The 19,794-nt window shown below is 45.8% G+C and overlaps 1 protein-coding gene across 1 annotated transcript; it reads right to left on the reverse strand.

Moving 5' to 3' along the window:
* Positions 1-15,122: 15,122 nt before the first annotated feature.
* Positions 15,123-17,022, reverse strand: LOC119174351 (hexokinase type 2). The gene has a single exon (XM_037425216.2). It carries the CDS (start codon positions 16,664-16,666, stop codon positions 15,242-15,244), a length of 1,425 nt encoding a protein of 474 aa, XP_037281113.2. The 5' UTR covers positions 16,667-17,022; the 3' UTR covers positions 15,123-15,241.
* Between the last annotated feature and the right edge of the window lie 2,772 nt (positions 17,023-19,794).

Raw genomic sequence — 19,794 nt, forward strand, 5'->3', positions numbered from 1 at the left:
CGTTCCTGCAGTAGTTGGCGCTTTCTATTGCACGGCCTGTGGGAGGGGATTGGCCACACTCATCGCCTTTGGTTCTTTATTAGCGGTAGAATTTCTTTTTGCTGATTTTTCAGGAGCCATCAATGCCGGTCTCCGGCCCCGGCCAGGGCTCGCCCTGGTCGGCCAGTCGCCCTGCTGAATCGGTACCACTGGAGTGTTTCTTCAAGAACGGCGTAAGCAGTTTGCCTGTCGCGCTTGTGCCCACTGATGGCGGAACCATTCGGTTGAGTGAAACGGAGGTGTTCCAAGAAGAACTTCGCAACATAAGTGGTCATTTTCTGGACATCTCGGAGGTGAGGCGTTTCGGCAAGACTGGCATGCTATGCAGATCTTCAAATATTCAATGCTTAACAGACTTACTGGCCGCCACGAGATTTGCGTTCATTGCTGTTCGCGCTTTTATCCCCCCTCATCTTGCTTGCGTGAAGGGCATTGTTCGTGGTGTTCCAACTAACATTAGTCCTGAAGCATTCTTAAAGATGGTCTCTCCGGCTGGCGTGACATCTGTCTACAGATGCACCAGACCTGTAGGTGATACGCGAGTCCCTACTGAAAGCGTCATCGTTACCTTTGCTGGTCTCACACGCCCCTCTGAGCTGAAGGCCTGGCCTTATCTATTCCGTGTAGAGGCATTGACACCTCGCCCCCTGCAATGCCGTAACTGCTGGCGATTTGGACATAGCGCTAATGCTTGCAGGTCCTCTTTCAGATGTGCGAATTGCGGTGGGGCACATGCCGCATCAAATTGTCAGGAAGACAACTGCAGGTGTTGCCTATGTGATGGAGCACACACAGCCACGGACAATAGCTGCCCTGCTCGAGAACGTGAAACACAAATTCTAGACATAATGGAGAAACGCCGTTGTTCTCGGTCTGAGGCAACTTCTTTAATTAAAGAGCGCGAAGTGGGGTACGCTGCTGCTACGTCACGCCAGTGTGGGTCAATTGAAGCGACGGTCGCTTCCGCAGTGTCGGCAGCGATAGATAAGGCCATGCCGATGATTATGGAACGGCTTTTCAACACCTTTGCTGAAGGTCTGACCGAGATGCTCGCCGCCAGGTTAAACAGCCTTATTCCCTCCTTCGCTGCACACACTGTCACGGTCCAGGGTGAAGCTGAGCACCTCGACAATGAACAAAATAATCGCCGTCAAGAAGATGTTAACCCTGAAACGCTCGTCAGCACTCAGTCGCCTACCCCTGTGGGGCCCAGTGGGTCGTTTGGTGACATGAGGCTTGGTAATATCACTCATAAACGACGCAATGCTCCATTGTCTCCAACCAATTTGCCAATGTCGAAACCAAAAAAAGTTATTACTGATACCAACAATGAGCAGGACGTTTTGCGTTCTGCAGTAGAGTCAACTATATTAAGTTCATCATAGCGCCTGCAAAAGTTCTTCAGTGGAATTGTCGCTCCCGATCTTCCGCTTACATAGATCTTATTTATCTCATACAGCAAACAAATCCTAGTATAATTTTACTTCAAGAGTCTTGGCTTTCAGTAAACCAAACATTTACTCTGAAATATTTTCGAACATTTAGACTGGATCGGCCAGGTAGAGGAGGTGGATTATTGGTTCTAATATCTTCAAAAATGTGTCATCACGTTTCTGTAACTTTTGAACATATTTGTCCGGATTGTGAATTGTTAGGATTAGATTGTTTGTTACCTAACTCCAACAGGATTACAGTGATTAATGCGTACTTTCCTAATGGAGTAAGACGCACAGATCACCTAGACTGTGTTATCAAGAATTCTTCGTCAAATTCAATTTTATTGGCTGGGGATTTTAACTCGCATCACACCTCTTGGGGGCTTAAAACAGATAGCTGTGGCAAAAGATTGTGGAATTGGTTGCAGGATAATAATTTTCGCTGCCATAACTCTGGACAAGTTACCTTTCTACGCGGGATAAGCTCATCAACATTAGACCTAACATTTTCTTGTGGCCAGTTTATGATTTCATCGTGGGAAACGTTTGATAATGGGACGAGTAGTGATCATGTACCAATTACCTATGAAATAATGCTACCACAACTTACCTCTGCTATCCGGCAACAACGGTTCACCAACTATAAAATTTATACAACTGTTTTAAACTCCGCGCTCTCGTCATTGAGAGGACACGTCGGACAGCAACGAGCTGCTTCAGTCGTAGCGTGTCTAAGTGACTCTATCCAGCCGGCAGAGTTTTCTGTTAAGTACGGCAGCACACCGTCAAATTCAGCTTGGTGGAATGAAGATTGTACGCTTGCGTATAGGCGACGTAAAGCTGCTTGGAAACGTTTACGCCACAACCATACTCCAAAAAATTGGGTTGATTATAAGTTCCACGCAGCGCTGTTTAAACGTACAGTTGCAATAGCTAAAGATAAACACAATTCTGACTTACATTCGCGTTTATCAAAACCCGATAAAAGATCTGCCCTGTACAGATTTCTACGGAACAAAAAATCGACGAAGGTATCAGCATATTCGCATTCAGTAGTGCTGTCTCCTAAAGAGACAACAGATTTGTTAGAGGGCATCGCGAAAGGACTTGAAGCGCGTTTCGCTTCGTCATGCTTGAGACCTGTGACATTCAAAAGCTCAACCTCGGACTTTCGGGAAGTCACTATGGCTGAACTGGCAGATGTGATACTAACTGTAAAGCAAGCAGCTCCCGGTCCAGACCAGATTACAAACTCTATGATTAAATTAATATTTAATTCCCATCCCGAGGAGCTTTTGAATATTGTTAACTGCTCCTTACAGCACACATGGATTCCAAGCGCATGGAAAGTTGCTAAAGTTGTGTTGCTGCGAAAAAATCCAAGCCTCGGATATGTCCTGGATAACATTCGGCCAATTTCGCTTACTTCAAACCTAATTAAAATAATTGAAAGAATTCTTCATAGAAGGCTCAGTGAATTCATCGCTCGTCAGGACATTCTTTCACCAAGGCAAGTAGGATTTAGACAGGGGTGCTCTATATGGTCGGCTCATGTTGATTTGGAAAGCCGAATCCGCCTTGCAAAAGTATCTGGTGAGCTTTCTGCATTAGTCACGTTAGATATCGCAAAAGCCTACGATAGTGTGGAATACAGTACATTAATTTCAAGATTAGTGGACTGTGAGGTTCCAAAGTACATTATATCTTGGGTTCAGGAGTTTCTCATTGAGAGACAATTCTTTTGTTGCCACGAGGGAATTACTTCTGCCTCATATAAGCAAACAAGAGGTGTTCCGCAAGGATCAGTCCTGTCACCTCTTTTATTTAATATATTATTATCATCTATTCCCGTTCATAAAAATGTTCCTCTTTATGTCTACGCCGATGATATTGCTTTTTTCTCGTCATCCCGAGATATCAATAGTTTATATCAAATCTTGCAGTCATATTTGAGTGAGCTTGAGGTATGGCTTGGCGGGCTGTCTTTTTCACTTAATGTTAGTAAATGTGCTCTGCTTGTATTCCCTCTATCCGTTCCCGTATTTCTTTCACTGCATTATCGAAATGATCCGATTCCACAAGTAACAGCGCTAAAATATCTTGGTATTGTTTACGTGGACAATTTAAATTGGCAGCAACAAATAGAATCAAACACCCGTAAAGCAGAAAGCGCCGTAGGATTGCTCCGCCGGTTTTGCAATAAGAATTCAGGGATGCGCAGGGATACGTTACTTATGATATACAAACTTTACGTACGCCCAATTCTGGAGTTTGGCTGCGTTCTGTTTTCTGGAAGTGCTGAGTACAAATTAAGACAACTTATATTGCTAGAAAGGCAAGCTCTGCGGCTGTGTCTCGGACTACCTAGGTGTGTAGCGAATAGCGTGCTTTATTTGGAAGCTAGAATTATTCCACTTGATGCTAGATTTCGACAGCTTACTGTGCAAACATTTTTAAAACTTTACGATGCACCCCTCTTCTGTTCTCAGACAGTGTTCATCAAACATCCAGTTTCTTTCTTTCAGCGCCCGTGGTCTCGTTATCAAAGACCCCAAGTCATTTTCGTCGAGTCTCTGTTATCAAACCTTCACGTTTCCCTCCGGCATTTAACTCCTCAAACCCAATGCTCGGTGCCAGTTGACTTAATTTTCGATGATATTTTTCCAAACAATGCCAAGTTACTTCCAAAGCATGTTCTGGAGGGCCTCCTTCAAGATCATCTAAGTCATTTTCCTAAATACGTAGTAATTTCGACGGACGCAACGCAAAATCTTCAGAAGGCTGGAGTAGGTATTTTTTCTCATCAACTTAATTGGTCTTTTGCGCTCCGATTGCCTGACTTCACACCAATTTATCTCGCAGAATTCCTGGCTATTACATTGGCTCTTCGAAAACTAAATTATCAGCAATCAAAAGCTATTATTATTTCGGATGCTTTGTCTGTATGTACACATCTAACGTCCGCAAAAAAGTCTCCTCTTCTCAGGATATTTTGGTCTCTCGTACCGCATAGCCTATCAGAAGTTCGGTTTATTTGGGTCCCCGGGCATGCTGGAATTGAACTAAATGAAATTGCTGATTCGCTCGCTTCGGCATCTTTAAATTTCCCTGTGGTGCCAGTACCTCCACAGTTTCCTTTTATTACTGCCGAACGATTCAAACGCCTGTTAATCTTAAAAATGAACGAAACGTCGCTTCTACAATCTGAAGAATTTCGGCACTTACAATTCACATGGAACACCGCAAAATGCCTTTCCCGTCAATGTGAGGTGACCCTCACAAGCTTTCGCTGTAGAGTTCCTCTGTTAAATTTTTTATCTCAACAAATCAGGATTTTCATTAACTAACCTATGTGTAGTTTGCAATGAACCGGAAACAATAGATCACTTTCTTCTCACATGCCGCCGCTTCGCCTCACTGCGCCGAATAATTCTTGAAAGACCGATTGGTATGCTCGGATTGCCAGTCAATACATCCACCGTATTATCGTTTGGAGCCAGTCAGTTGGGTGTGGGCCACAGTGCTATTCTGTCAGCGCTACATAAATTCATTCAGGCAACCGGAAGGATACGCTGCTAGTGGTACTGCCAGATATATCCAATTCTTTCTTCCCCTTCCTCATTCTTGTTAATTCGTTTTATATATTCTGTTTTATCGTATTCTTCTACAATTTTATCACGTTTTTTTTTCAAAGGAACATTATTATTGTTTCTATCTAATTTCTCTTTATTTTTTTTTAAGCAAGCGTTATAAAAATTATCTATCATGAGGTACAGTGTGGCCAATCCCCCATGTGGGTATGAGCCAAAATCTTCTAGGAGACAAGACAAGACAAGACCTGCTTCTGCTGTCTCGATCTCTGCGGCAAGACCTCTGTTTTCACGTCATGACAATATTCTTGGTGAACGAAACGAGCGCTGTTTCATCAATAAACAGGAATTAGCTTTTAACGCTTCAACAGATTGTGCAGAATGACACGTACCGACCCTACCGACAATAGCCAAACCAACATAGGGGACTCTATCGCGGTATCCTCTAAACGTTTATGTGTATATGCTGTATGTATCTCTGCTCGTTATAAATAAGTGCATTTTTATTTGAAATTTTCGTGTATGACTTACAATGCGCAACTAAAATTTTGTTCGAAGTAAAAAAGTCATGCTGCCTTTGTGGGGCGTACAGCCTGAAGTGCAGTCCATAACGCGATCACAATTAACGATGCCGTTGGTTCTTGCCATATGGAAATGTTCTTGTGGACAAGATAGCTAAACCTATTAACAGAATAAGGGCGTTTGAGGAAAATATTGACGCAGACATGTGTGACGCCCCTCTGAAAAAGTCAGGGATTCAGAGCTATGATATTGCGATCGTATTTCCCCGAAGCTTCGGGAGAGTCGAAACCATGGCCTCGATGCCATACTCTGACCTCTTTTCAAGAAACAACAATACACCAGGCGTTCAAATAAGCTGCACAGCTTTCTATAAATTCAGCATTGTGAAGAACGTGCAAAGCGCGTTTTCTGGCAAGTTGTGTATCTGATTGGAACCAAAGTGAGACCACAATAATCGCTATCTGGTGAATGAACGAAGATTGAATAATGTATTTTTCAGCGACTTCATTAAGCGGGAATTTTTATATTGAAAAGATATGTTGTTTTTACACGGTCCTACTTAGAATAAAAAACGAGGGAAAGAACTTTTTATTGAAAAGCAGGGAGTTTAGCAGACATGCTAATCACTGACTTGCTACTCTGCGTGGGGAGGGAGATTAAAACGGGGAATAGTGGGAGAGAGAAATCAAATGACAAGGTGTCCAGATTAAAGATGGAAGAAAAATAAAAAAAGGCTGAACAACTTGTCGACTGGGTGAGGACGTACGTAGTTTCTCATTCCGTGGTTTCAATATAGAGCTAAAGTTTGGCGAGCTGACCGATACTGTCAAAATACGTGAACGAAAGTTCCATAGCATGCCTCTGTAGTGTGGGGAAGGCACCCAATACACAGTCAAGTGAGAGAGAGAGAGAGATAAATAGAGAGGAAAGGCAGGGAGGTTAACCAAGCTTGGCTCGGTTGGCTACCCTACACTTGGGGTGGGGGAAAAGGGGAATAATAGAACGAAAAGAGACAGAAAAGAAGAGGAGTAAGAAAGAGAAGCATAAATAGTCAGCTCGAAACTACACAGCACGGCCTCGCACAGTTCTTTCACAAGCGGTCGTGAAGTTTGGTGTTCCTTAAAAAGCACAAGAGGGCTTTCGTGGCTTTGCGCGTATGGGAAGCCGTCGGCCAAGGTCCCAGGATCTTCTCTTCTGTAAGCGGCCGTGAATCCAGCTGACAGAGCTTGGCTTCCATAATACGTCGTTCGGTCTGGTATGCTGGGCAATGACATAGAATGTGCTCAAGCGTTTCCTCGCAGGCGCAGATGTTGCATGCCGAAGTGCTCGCCATTCCAAGGAGACGAGAGTACGAATTCGTAAATGACACGCCCAACCTCATGCGACACAGTAAAGTTTCGGCGCATCGTGGGAACCCGGATGGCAAACGAAGTTGCAAGTTTGGGTCGATCGAATACAGGTGCGTGTTGGAGAAACCCTGCGTATTCCATTGTAGGAGAGATATACGGCGAGCAAGTGATTGTAGTAGCCTTGCAGCGTCCGTTCTCAAGAGTGGTATGGGCGTGCGCTGGTCTTGGTCATGAGCCGATCGAGCAGCTTCATCTGCGCGGTCATTGCCAACGATTCCGCAATGACTCGGCAACCACTGAAATACAATATCGTGACCTTCCGCGAGCGCTTCGTGGTAGTCGTGCCTTATCTGATATACTGATTGTTCATGTAGCGCGTGCTGCAGAACAAACCGTAGTGACTGTAAGGCTGACCTGGAGTCGCAAAAGATGGCCCATTGGTTAGGTTCCTGGTGAAGAATGTACTTTACTGCACCTTGAAGTGCTGCGAGCTCTGCTGCTGTCGACGTCGTGGTGTGAGAAAACTTGTACTGAAGCAACACATTTTCAGATGGAACAACCACTGCTCCTGTGGAGCTGTTGGAATTAGTGGAGCCATCGGTGTAAACATGTATGCGGTCGAAGTACCTTTCGTCCAAAAGACGCAAAGTCAGTTGCTTCAGGGCTAGCATTGACATGCGTGCCTTCTTAAAGATTCCAGGAACTGATAAGCGCACGTCAGGTTGACGAAGACTCCATGGCGCAGTTGCTGGATGCATGGCAAGTTTGAAGCCAGGCGGTAGTATGTCCTGATGTTTTGTCACGATACCTCAGTACGAAGAATGGGGCCTCCGAGCTGTCAAACACGTTAAATGATGTGACGGTAGCCGTGATAAATGCCGAATGTGCGCTCTCAGCGTCTCGACAATGATGTGCGTTGTGACCGGTTGTTCTTGTGCAATAACAATAGTTGACACTGTCGATGAGCATCTTGGAAGGCCAAGGCATGTCCGAAGTGCTTGGGCTTGTACGCTTTGCAGTGCACGGATGTTAGTCTTGCACGTGTTGGACAGGACCGGAAGGCTGTACCAGAGAGTTCCGAGAAATAGGGCTGTATAAAGCTGCAACATGGAGTGCACGGATGGGCCCCATGATTTTCCGGCGACGAATTTGAATACATTCTCAATGCCAACGAGCTTTTTCTTCAGGTATCTGACATGCGGGCTCCAGGTTAGGTCACGATCTACGATGACGCCTAAGAATCTATGAGTGCTCTTATATGGGATTGATCTGCCATCGATGCACAATGAGTAGAAAGACATCGGTTTGCGTGTAAACGCCACCGCTGCGCATTTTTCTGTGGCGATAGTCAAACTTTGCTGGCGAAGGTATGTCGATGTCATTGTTGCCACTTTCTGTATTCTTGCGCGCACTTGAGGTCGTGTCACGCCGGACGCCCAAATGCAGATATCGTCAGCGTAGAGAGATACATAAGCCGTCTGTGGCAGCATTTCAGTGAGCCCCACGAGAACCAAGTTGAAAAGTGTAGGACTCAAAACACCGCCTTGTGGCACCCCACGACTTGTGAAATACTTGTTCGTACACCCATCTTCAGTTAAAACGAACATAGATCTCTTTGTGAGGTAGCTTCTTACCCATCGAAAGACACGACCTCCAAGTTCAGCTGCTTCAAGAGCATTGAGAACAGCCTCGTGGCTCACGTTGTCATAGGCACTCTTCACGTCTAAGAACAGAGCTACCGACAGCCGCTTCTGAGCTTTCTGATGCTGAACAGAGGTCACTAAGTCAATAACGCTATCAACTGAGGACCGACCTTGTCGAAAACCAGCCATAGCATCAGGATAGATGTTATAATGTTCAAGGTACCATTCCATGCGTGTAAGCAGCATCCTCTCCATGACCTTGCCAACGCAGCTTGCTAGTGCTATAGGCCGGTATGATGCCAAATCGAATGGAGACTTTCCGGGCTTCAGCAAAGGCACCAGGCGACTACACTTCCACTCATCAGGCACCATTCCATCATGCCAAGACTTATTGTAAATGTCCAGGAGACAGCGCTGTGCCTTCGGGCCTAGGTGACGTAGGGCAGTATAGGTCACTCCATCCGGACCTGGGGACGATGAGCGTCTGCATGTGTTCAATGCCGCATGAAGTTCTTCCATGGTGAACGCAACCTCCATTTGCTGATCTCGTGCGACTGGAACATCCTGTGGCATTAGATCGATCGGTATAGAGATGTCGCCGGCGATCTTTGCACAAAATTCCCCAGAAACATCAAGCTGTGAGCGACGTTGATGTAGCGCCAGAGCGGCGAAGGGGTGACGTTGTTGCGGATGCGAGTGAATACCTCGAAGAGTCCTCCATACGGGAGACAAGGGCTTTCGAGGGTCTAGTGAGTCACAAAAATTCTTCCACCGTTGTTCATGAAGTTTGTGCATTCGACGCTGGATTTTTTTCTGAATGCGTCTGGATTCTCTGAGGTCAGAGATAGATTTCGTGCGTCTGTATCGTCTTTCGGCACGTCGGCGACCGCTCTAAGTTGTTCCAACTCTTGGTCGAGTGCCGTGCGTCTCGATTCTTTCGGACATATCTTCGTGGAAGTCTTCATTGCACAACTAATCACTTCTTCGATGGATTCCGGTGGTCCGTGCATGCACTTGCTCTCCACTGATATCTGAAACTCTTCCCAGTCAATAAGTCTTGAGTGTCCAGGGGAAGGAGAATCGTCCAAACCTCTTACTGTCACGTACGTGGGGATATGGTCGCTGCCACGTGTTTCAATATCTGTGAACCATTGGACTTTCGTGACAATGCTATGCGACACTAATGTCAAGTCCAGGCAACTGCTGTAAGTTACGCCTCGGAGATAAGTAGGGCTGCTGTCGTTCAGCACCTAAAGCCCGTGCTCTGATGCGAGATTAACTAGGTTCGTGCCTTTTCGATTTGTCCTGATGCTTCCCCACAATGGATGATGGGCGTTGAAGTCACCCATCAATATCCAAGGCGCTGGAGTCGTTGCAAATATACCATTCAAGATTTGTTGATCTAGTCGAACTGACGGCGCTATATAAGCGCCGATCAGTGTAAACGACAACTTCTTCTTTTTAACATATAGACACACGTAGTGATTTCCATTGTGAGAATCTACTCTTTGGAGAACGTAAGTGAGTTCTTTACGGATGTACACAGCAACTTGACTTCGCTCAATGCACGTTGAAGAAATGAACGATTCATAGCCCGACAGACGAGGTATTTTTGAAAAATGCGGTTCACAAATGATGATGATGGGAAACTTATTTTCGAAAATGAATTGTCGGAACTCAGGCATTCTTGACTGTAGACCTCTTGCGTTCCACTGAATTATGGAAGCACACTTGACTTTTTCTCGGAAAGGCTGATGCGGTCTATGGTGCGCCATCTTGTTACTGAAGTCCGGCAAGTGAGAAATTTTATTTGAAAACTTGGAATAATTCTGATACTACGTGCGTCCGCGTCTGCGGAATAGTGACTACGGGGCTTGGCCACTGACCTAAAAGTTCACGTGTTTTATCCCAGCTGCGGTGGTAGCATTTAGATGGAGGTGAAATGACAGAGGTCCGTGCACTGTGTGACGTGAGTGCACGTTAAAAACCACCGAATGATCAAAATTTCCGGAGCCCCCCACTACGGCGTTTCTCATAACCATATCGTGGTTTTGGAACGTGAAAACACTGATAATATCATTATTTCCGAGCTTGTGCTGCTCCGAGACATCCCCCTGCGAAGCTTAATAGTGGTTTGCATGACTACGCATGGAGAATGGGAACTGTCACCTTCGTCGGTACCTTCGGCCCATTTTTTTAGATCAAACGCTGCTGGCACCTGCCGCGGCACAAGGGCAGGTGCTTCACGCTAGTGCTCCCAGTCTGTCGCGGTCATGATTCATTTGTATGTAGGGTTTAACGTCCCAAAACCACCATATGATTATGAGAGACGCCGTAGTGGAGGGCTTCGGAAATTTCGACCACCTGGAGTTCTTTAACGTGCACCCAAATCTGAGCACACGGGCCTACAACATCTCCGCCTCCATTGGAAATGCAGCCGCCGCAACCGGGATTCAATCCCGCGACCTGCAAGTCAGCAGCCGAGTAACTTAGCCACTAGACCACCGCGGTGGGGCCTGTCGCTGTCAACAAACACCACCAATGACTTTATCGCAGCTTAAGCTTACAGCTAAATGAATTACGCAAACTATAAGGTTTTCAGTATTGCGATGTGAATTACTAGTGGCAAAGTGCAAATGTTCTGCAAAAAGCTTTCACAGGTGCAAAACTACTTCGCTTAGAAGATATGAAGCTGTGCTTTGTACCAAACTATTTCGATGTTGCATAGCTCAAGGCCCCGCCGCGGTGGTCTAGTGGCTAAGGTATTCGGCTGCTGACCCGCAGGTTGCGGGTTCGATTCCCGGCTGCGGCGGCTGCATTTCCGATGGAGGCGGAAATGTTGTAGGCCCGTGTACTCAGATTTGGGTGCACGTTAAAGAACCCCAGGTGGTCAAAATTTCCGGAGCCCTCCACTACGGCGTCTCTCATAATCAAATGGTGGTTTTGGGACGTTAAACCCCACAAATCAATCAATCAATAGCTCAAGTGGGAAGCACGTATGATACCATGTGAAGCAATCAAACCACGTATTTTGCATCCGGTAATTGCTATGGAGTTTTAGTCTGATTAGCGTATACAAGTTAGGGTATATTTAATTATTTTGTTACGATGGTTGGTATATAGAGTCCTGGCGCTAATGCGCATTTTATAAAATTTATCACTGGTAGTTTAAGAAGGGGCACAGATACGATATGCATAACACAATCATATCTAAAACGGCAGACGCAGACGCATAATATACATAACACCCTACAGCCTCACGTTGTTTTGTAGCATGGCTAGACCAGTTGATCGTTTCGAGTATCCGTATCTTGATGCTGTATTGCAACGCACATTTGGTACAGAATGGCGATAAGAATGTGCACAGAATAAAACAAAATATGAAGCAGATAAAAACGTCGCGTGGGCATTTATCCAACCAATCAACACTGCTGCTCAGCAGATTACCGATTGTCTGAAGGTCAAGAACAGCGGCAAACAGAGGATCCTCAATTGGCCACCATATCGCCATAATAAGGGCTACCAAGGACTTTCTACGTGCCTCGTGAAAGGCTACAGAGCCGCTGCGAAGCGCGAGCTGTTGGACGAGTGCCAGGCACTCCTGCGCCTGATATCTGAGCTGCGTCTGTGTAGCCGTAATTGCTCTTTTCTTTTTTTCATACGTACAGGCCTTGCAACGTACATATAGAAGCCCCGAGGAGGGGTTCGTCTCAGTTACCGATTATATGCAAGCGTTCACGCCTCGCGGCGCCACATCCGGTGTCTGACGTGGCTGCTGCTTTTGCGCAATGCGAGCAGTAGAGGCAGCGAGACTCCATAACGCGGAACCGAGCGGCTCCTCCTATGTGCCTAGGCCGGCTACATTTCAAGCTTGTACAACAACTTGTTTCCATCGGCGTCCGCGCCATGCGTATACAATCTGCAGCCGTACAAGTAGAGCATAAAAGCTTTTCCGCGCGCGATGATACCTTTTTAATTTGATGCACACTACCTGAGACAGGACATGCAAACTTCCTTTCGCGGATTATAGCAAAAAATTGAGTTGAATGAGTTCGTGCATACCTTAACGAAATAATTGCGGTGCAAAGAACCGAGGAAAATATAAACAGTAGATAGTACACCGGTATCCTGTCTTCGATGCTGGCGTCCTATCCTGTCCTCGTGCCTCCTTTCTTAATTCTCCTCTTGGACTACAATTCTAATATTAGTTCATGTTTTGAGTACGACAACAATGTCACGACAAAGAAACTGCAGAAGTCGGATGTAGGAGAGTTTAATTATATGCAAGGCGCTCGCTTGAACCAACTCGGCAAACGACCATTTACTAATAGAAAAATACTCGGACCATGGCCACGTTCGAATAATCAAGGGCGCGCAGTAGAGCCCTCCATGATGTTTAATGGACACAAATCTAATGAAATGTCTTTAGTTCATATTATACCTTGTCGCTATTTGTACAGACTCAATTCGCAATGTGATTCCAATATATGAACTGGATTATGAACGCTCATACTGTGCTCATTCATGCACTATAAGCCTTATGGTGTATACAGAATGTGCATATTGCCTCTGGTTAGTTTTTTCTTATTCTTAATTTTCCTTTTTTGTGTGTTGGTATTGACATTACTTTTAAGATGTTGGGATAGCCGGCTCTAACGTAGCATACCTTCTCATTTTCTGCCAAATATAAATAAAAAAATGTTTGTTTGTCGCCTGTTTTTTTTTACGAGTACCTTGCAAAAACTTCGTCTTCGTTTCTTGCTGGTTGAATGTGGCAATATTGGTATTTATTCTATGTTATGCGTAAGGATATCGTTCCTGGTTACTTTAGTCTCTACTGAGATTTCATCAATAAATGATGTTGCCTATAAACAGATCGGAAAATAATATTCAAGGTGCGCACGGAAAATAAACATGCCAATGCTCATTCACGTCTTAATCGTTGGCCGCATCGGTCATTGTAGCAGCATCAAGTAAAAATGGCAGTTACGTCGTTTTTTTCAGCAGATATTCGACTTGTAAAAAAAAGTTTTCACAATATACACACTTTATGCAGTTGTCTTACGCGAAATATGTTACGTACCTCAGAAAAATTAAAGAAAACAGTTCTTAGGAAATACTGCAACAATTCAATCATTTCGAAAAAAAAGATGCAGGTGAAACTTACGTACAGTATTATTGATGAGCCTTGAAGTCATAAAACAAGGTATCTGTATCAAGAAAACATACGTAGATTGCAGAACATTGGATAATAATGCTTCCGATAACACACTTCATCAAACTTTTTCTCATGCTCTGGAACCAATATATTGCCCGTGAATCTAAATTTGTGCGGCCTAGAAACGCAGCAGGCTGTTGCCGCTGGGTTCTCCTACCTAGACTCGGATCTGCATAAAAATAGGACACTGTATATTTAATAGCACTGAGACATACGCCAGGCGTTCAGCATACCTGACGCCGGAGACCATCATGTCGCTTCGCATGACACCGATACACATTGCTGAAAATGCGGTCAATTATTAGAGATACAATGCAATGTTCCTGACGCCACCGAATGTAGAAGAGTAAGACAAGGAATTAGATAAATATTCGACGCATTTCAATCACTATCTTCGCTACTGTCTATGTCATGTGTCATTCACCACTCGGAAGAAGTTATCACTGCTCTATATCTTGGCAATGTCCCTCTCTGAACGAAGGAAGCACGAAAATAAAATGATTTGAAGCGAAGTCAACACGCCATCACTTTCCTGGTGCCAATTGTTACAACGAAATCCAGATTGTCAAAACTTGGTCTATCGCGCAGATTTTCCTTCGGGGTTTACACACCCGGTCCTATAAAGGTGACCAATTCACGAAGAACTTTCTAATAGCGCGCCTTCGAGGAGCACCATTTTCGATAATCAGTCACGCGATGAAGAGTACAAATGATCATGCATCACACAAGAAAATGCCGACATCACGAGATTCCTTCATGTATGTGCTCCCTTGTGGGGTTTCTGTTGCTGAATTCACCATGCATCGCGAGTATAGAAAACTTAATTCCTTATCTAGTTTCTCTTGAAATACTACCACAACTTGTTTAGGCGGACAATAAGAGGTCTCCAATCCATGGGAGCAATGCGCCAAGAGAGCGCATTGTCCCAAACACAACAAATGGAGTGAGCAGTGATGTGAACACGTATACACAGATTGGGATCTACATGCTAGCTTTTCTCATGACCATCAAGAGAAAAGCACAAAACATCATCACAGAAAAACCCAAATTTCCTCGCCCTATTTTCAATGTTTCATACAGCCTCACCAGTGATCGCTGATCACGCACTTAAAGGAAACACCTACGACCACCGAACGATTGGTGACTATTTTTCAGCGTCACGTTTAAAGAAGTCACGTTCGTGAGCGCGCAAGACGTAATGATGTCTGGTGTGACCTAATGCCAATTATTGACGTTTTACTGTAATGTGGAACGGCTGCAGCTGTATGAAGCTGCTGCAAGGTTTGAGAACTCGGAAAGCAGTGGGAATATTTCACATCAGACGATTTAGAAACAACAAAGAGGGCAGGGTTATATTTACAAAATACACTGTACACTTCTAGAACTTGCAGTAAGTTCATTTTTCTTGCACACACAGCACTGTGCGCTGACAAATTCACGGTTTTCACTCATGGTAGCCGTTCAACTTCGAACGTCGCAGCCTCTCGGCCACAGCAGCGACGAGCCCAGCTCCTTTTCCACTGCCGTCTTCGGCGAGCATCAGCTTGAAATGACGGCTAGGCGCAAGCATCGTGATGAAGTGGGTCATAAGTCGGTGAAACCTGGGATGGTGCTTGTAAAGTGAGCCGTCGATGGCTATTGTCACTGTCGGCTTCTGCATGCGATTCAGTAGCTCCGCCAGGCAGATGGACACGAGAAGCGCTGCCCTTGCTGACGCCACACCGCAGACGTAGCGCACGACAGCGATATCTTCGTCCGTTACCCGTATGTAGCCAATCCTAGCCAAAACCTCGCGCGCACGACTCTCGCCGTCATCACCTTCGAGTTCCGAGACGTCAGCCGTCGTGAACGTGCCCTTAGTGAGGATAGTCTCGGAGGCCCTGCCTTCGAAGAGGGCTCGTTCTCGAATAAGCTTGACCAGAACGTGTCGCACCAGCTCACCGAGGAATTTGCCAGAGAAGAGCTTCTCGAAAGTGAAGGAGTTGACGAGCAGCGAGTTGTCATCCACGTTTCGGTCGAACTCCGTCTTGATAAAGTTGAGCACTCCGTTGTCGCCGAAGGCACCCCACTCAACGTCGATTACCACTTCACGGATACCTGTTTTGTCACCTTCCCACTTTTCGATGTTCTCTATCTTCTCGAGGTAACAGGCGTTGCTGCCGGTTCCCAAGATGAGACCAATGGCACACTCGTGATCTAAAAAGGCTCCCTTGACCAGGGTACCCGTCGTGTCATTCACGACGGCCACAATATCGATGTCCATATCACCTCGCCGATCGATGGCGTCTTTGAGCATCTGAACCGCATCCTGACCAACTACACCCGAGCAGTTGAAGCTCTTTGTCCAAGTGACGAGAATTCCCACATTCAGCGCCTTTTGTACCATCGGAAAGGAGAAGCAGAAACCCAGGGGCATCCGTTTTCCCATCAAGTTATTTGTCTCCATGAAGTCGTGAATGCAGTCGGCCAGGAAGTCGAACAACTTTTCGCCAGGTCCGAGTCTTATGGGTTCCGGAACAGAATAGTACTTGACGTGAAACTGCTTCTCACCTTCGGGATCCAGTTGAAGGTGCAGGACACGAAAGTTGGTTCCACCCAAGTCGAGCGCAAGGAACTCGCCCCTCTCGGTGCCATCGGGAAGTTCGGGCAAATAGGTGTTCTCCATCTGCAGAGACGATGGTCTACGAGGATTTTTCATTAAGCCCAATTCGATCTCACTGTTGAACACGTCCCGGATCTTGCAAATAGTGTGTACACTGAGAACGAGAGGGCGTACGATGTTCTCCACCGTCGCCTGCTTCTTGGGGTCATCCTCGATCTGCAGTTGCGGATAATTCAGGTTGGCCTCGGTGAGAGCGCAGTGCTGCATGGTGGAGTTCCTTGCGATGCAAGCAGCAAAATGACGGGAAGCGACTCGTCCTCTCTCACTTTCCCAAATGACGCTGGTCTGCTTGCGCGGTGACTCCGCAAGATGCAGCACGCGCCGTAGCGGTCGGATAACGTCGAAAACCGGCTTTCCTTTTCACGCTCACCACTAGGGGCAGAGGGCTCCGGAAATTAGGCTCGTGCGGCCCGCCGCACCAGCTCGACTTCGTCGCAAACCGGCAGTAAATGATTGCTAACGCCAGAGCCGAACAGCCGCCGCTCTCCGTGGCGAGCGATGGTGAACTAGCTAGGCGGCTGGAGCCGGCTCGTTAACGAGAGAGAGGGATGCATAAGTGCGTCATGTTCCGCCGATCTTGCTGCGTGCGCGCACTGCCAGCGGAGCAGGTACTCTGGCGCTATCTGGCGTATCAGCGAAGAGTTATTTTTCGCTGGAGTAATACCGACTTTTTATTTTTTTGTGTGTGTGTGAAGAGAGACCCCTTATTCTATTGCTGAATAAGTTAGAAGACCTGAAATGAAAGAACTGTAGATAACTGTACCGAAGAAAGGAAAGACCACGTAGCCGTCGACATTTCCTTAGTGTTTTCCAACTCTTGCAGATGGCTGCTGCCTAAGGTGATAACGGCACGAGTTGAATATATCTGTGACGGCTCGCTGCCAAAATCTCTGCACTTTACACGCTTATTTTATGCGATAGCGCCGTACAATATCGGAACGGGCAGCAAGACACGTCGAGGGTATGAAGAAATGCTTGGGTTGGCTGAGTGCCTGATAAGGAGGCACAGTCTATCATCGTTGCCGGTACCTGCGCCGCGTTGATATTGCTAAGTCGGGTACAGTGTTGCGGAGTTGCAGCTCCGAAATCGTAATAAATCCGGAAGCATTCAGCATTTTTGCGACTCCGCAATAGAATGGTAATTGAATGGCGACAAAGCTAGGAGAAATAAAGTAATTTATTTCATTTTCCACAGAATAGAATGGGCATGAAATTACGTCTTTTTTCGAAAGAAAAATGAAGCCGACTTCCATCGACGTGCTGTGTTTCCAACTTCAAACATTTCTTATACAGACCCCTGAATTTAGCAATAAAGCAGCATAGAGGCTTGTCTGATTACAAGCATGTTACTATCATACGCAACGTATCTACTATAATTTTGTGCTTGTATAGACTATCTTGCTGCGAAGTTTTTCTCCATTCTAGGAGTAACCACAGCTCCATGCCGTGGTATCCGCCCTGCAGAACTCATACCGATGTTACACCTTGCGAATTTTCTCTCTCGGTGGCACCTCAGCCGCCTGCTGGCTCCCCATCCTTCACTTTGTTTTTACATCGGCCGCCATCGGTGACTAGGATGCATACTAAAAAATGCTTCTCTAAGTTATCATGCCTATTGACGCTTGTGCGATCCCTGTGTTTAATGCAAGCTTTCGCATACTAGCTTGCGCGCAGTCTCGACCAATATAATAACCCTCCCCCCCCCTTTTGAAATACTGTCCCCCCTGTACTGTAAACTAATTTCCGTCCTTAAGAGTGCTTTGCGGGTCTATGACACTCTTATTGTAGGGCGCTAGTTGTATACAAGCCAAGCATCCTTAAAAGTGTAAACTGGTTGACAGTGTACCTACCCACATGGGTGCCTTCGCCTGAAATTATAGCAAAGGTCTGTAGTGTAGTTCAGTGCAGCACACATTCGCACACGACAAACTGTGCGCTATGTGAAGTGTGTGTGTGGTGAACAGTTGTACAGGATAAACCGGATAGGGAGAGATAGAATATACATTTGAAAACATTTGCTCGGGCAGCCAGCCGAAGGTGATCCCTCGAAATCAAAGCCGTACCTCCCCAAATTCCTACGTGACGATTAGCTAAGTCGTCATTTTAGCATTAACGCATTCGAGCTCACTCAGTATTAAAACGCCTTTCATTTAAACATGTCCTCTCAGAAAAAAGGCCGGCTTATTCAATAACCAAATACTAACCATTTACTTGTCAGGCACTAACCTCCGAGTAAGTGAAGGTAGTAAAATGCTCATTAGTGAAACTTGCTAGTTTCCAGAGCAGTTCGCGAACAGTCCTGACTCGACTAATTTTTACATGACTCAATTTCTAGTTAACTAGAGTTTATATGTGCATGTTAATTGTCACATCGAAATGACTCAATTACAAAAGTATATGAAGGATATTAAGCGAAGTACAACTGTGCATATAGAATAAATAGTGGCCACTAAATACGTAATTACCATGGCAACTACGCATCCCAGCAACATACATAGAGGCATGAATGAATCACAGACGAGGACCCACATCCAAATGTGCACATAGAATAGGAAGTTTTCGAATAGGGGTCCCAAATATTGGGGCCCCAAAGAAATAGCGTCAAGGTCACTGCGCATGCGCAAAACACAAATTGCGTTTGGGTTTTGGATTGGGAACGCTATTTCTCGAATTTAGCTGGAACCCATAAACTTGCCCCGAAAGTTTTGGGTCAGACAAACTTGACGGCACCCAATGAATTGGCTGCTCTCAGCCTAGACTAGAGTGGCACTGAATAGGGGGAGTGTTCAAAGCGCCACCGATCCTTTTCGAATACACTTCGCTCCTGCCTGACCCAAAGCATCCATACGCAAATTGCTTGGGGCCCCATACTTTTCGGGCCCCTCTTCGAAAACTCCCTAATATCAAGACTAGCCGGTATAGAATTGCCGGTATCGTATACTGTAGCAGCTGTTTGAAGGCTATATATGCTCCTATACATTGGAATAGCACACTGTGTACTGTTTACTAGCTATAGAAGGTAGAAAAATAATAAAAGTTTTTTACACATCATCATCTGCCCTGCTATATGTGTATCACCACTTTGACACTTTGACACGGACGGAAGAAGAAGTGTCTCTTTAGAAGAACGCTTGTTTAAGCGCTCTGTTTCATTTTAGTGAAATCATCGGTCTTTTGAGGTGCCTCGCCTCTCCGTCTTGCGGTGATGGACATGGAGCATGGCAGAGGCTCGCCTGGTCACAGGTCCTCACACCCGTCAGCCACAAGGAAGCGAGCTGGCTCTCCCAGTGACACTAGGACACCGATCTCTATTCTATGTCGCAAGACGACACATC

Source organism: Rhipicephalus microplus, unplaced genomic scaffold (assembly GCF_043290135.1).
Source record: "Rhipicephalus microplus isolate Deutch F79 unplaced genomic scaffold, USDA_Rmic scaffold_63, whole genome shotgun sequence".
Classification (NCBI taxonomy): domain Eukaryota; kingdom Metazoa; phylum Arthropoda; class Arachnida; order Ixodida; family Ixodidae; genus Rhipicephalus; species Rhipicephalus microplus.

What these genes read in the sequence shown, in the direction of transcription:
- LOC119174351 (XM_037425216.2), bottom strand. Translation starts at nt 16,666, where the DNA reads ATGCAGCACTGCGCTCTCACCGAGGCCAACCTGAATTATCCGCAACTG.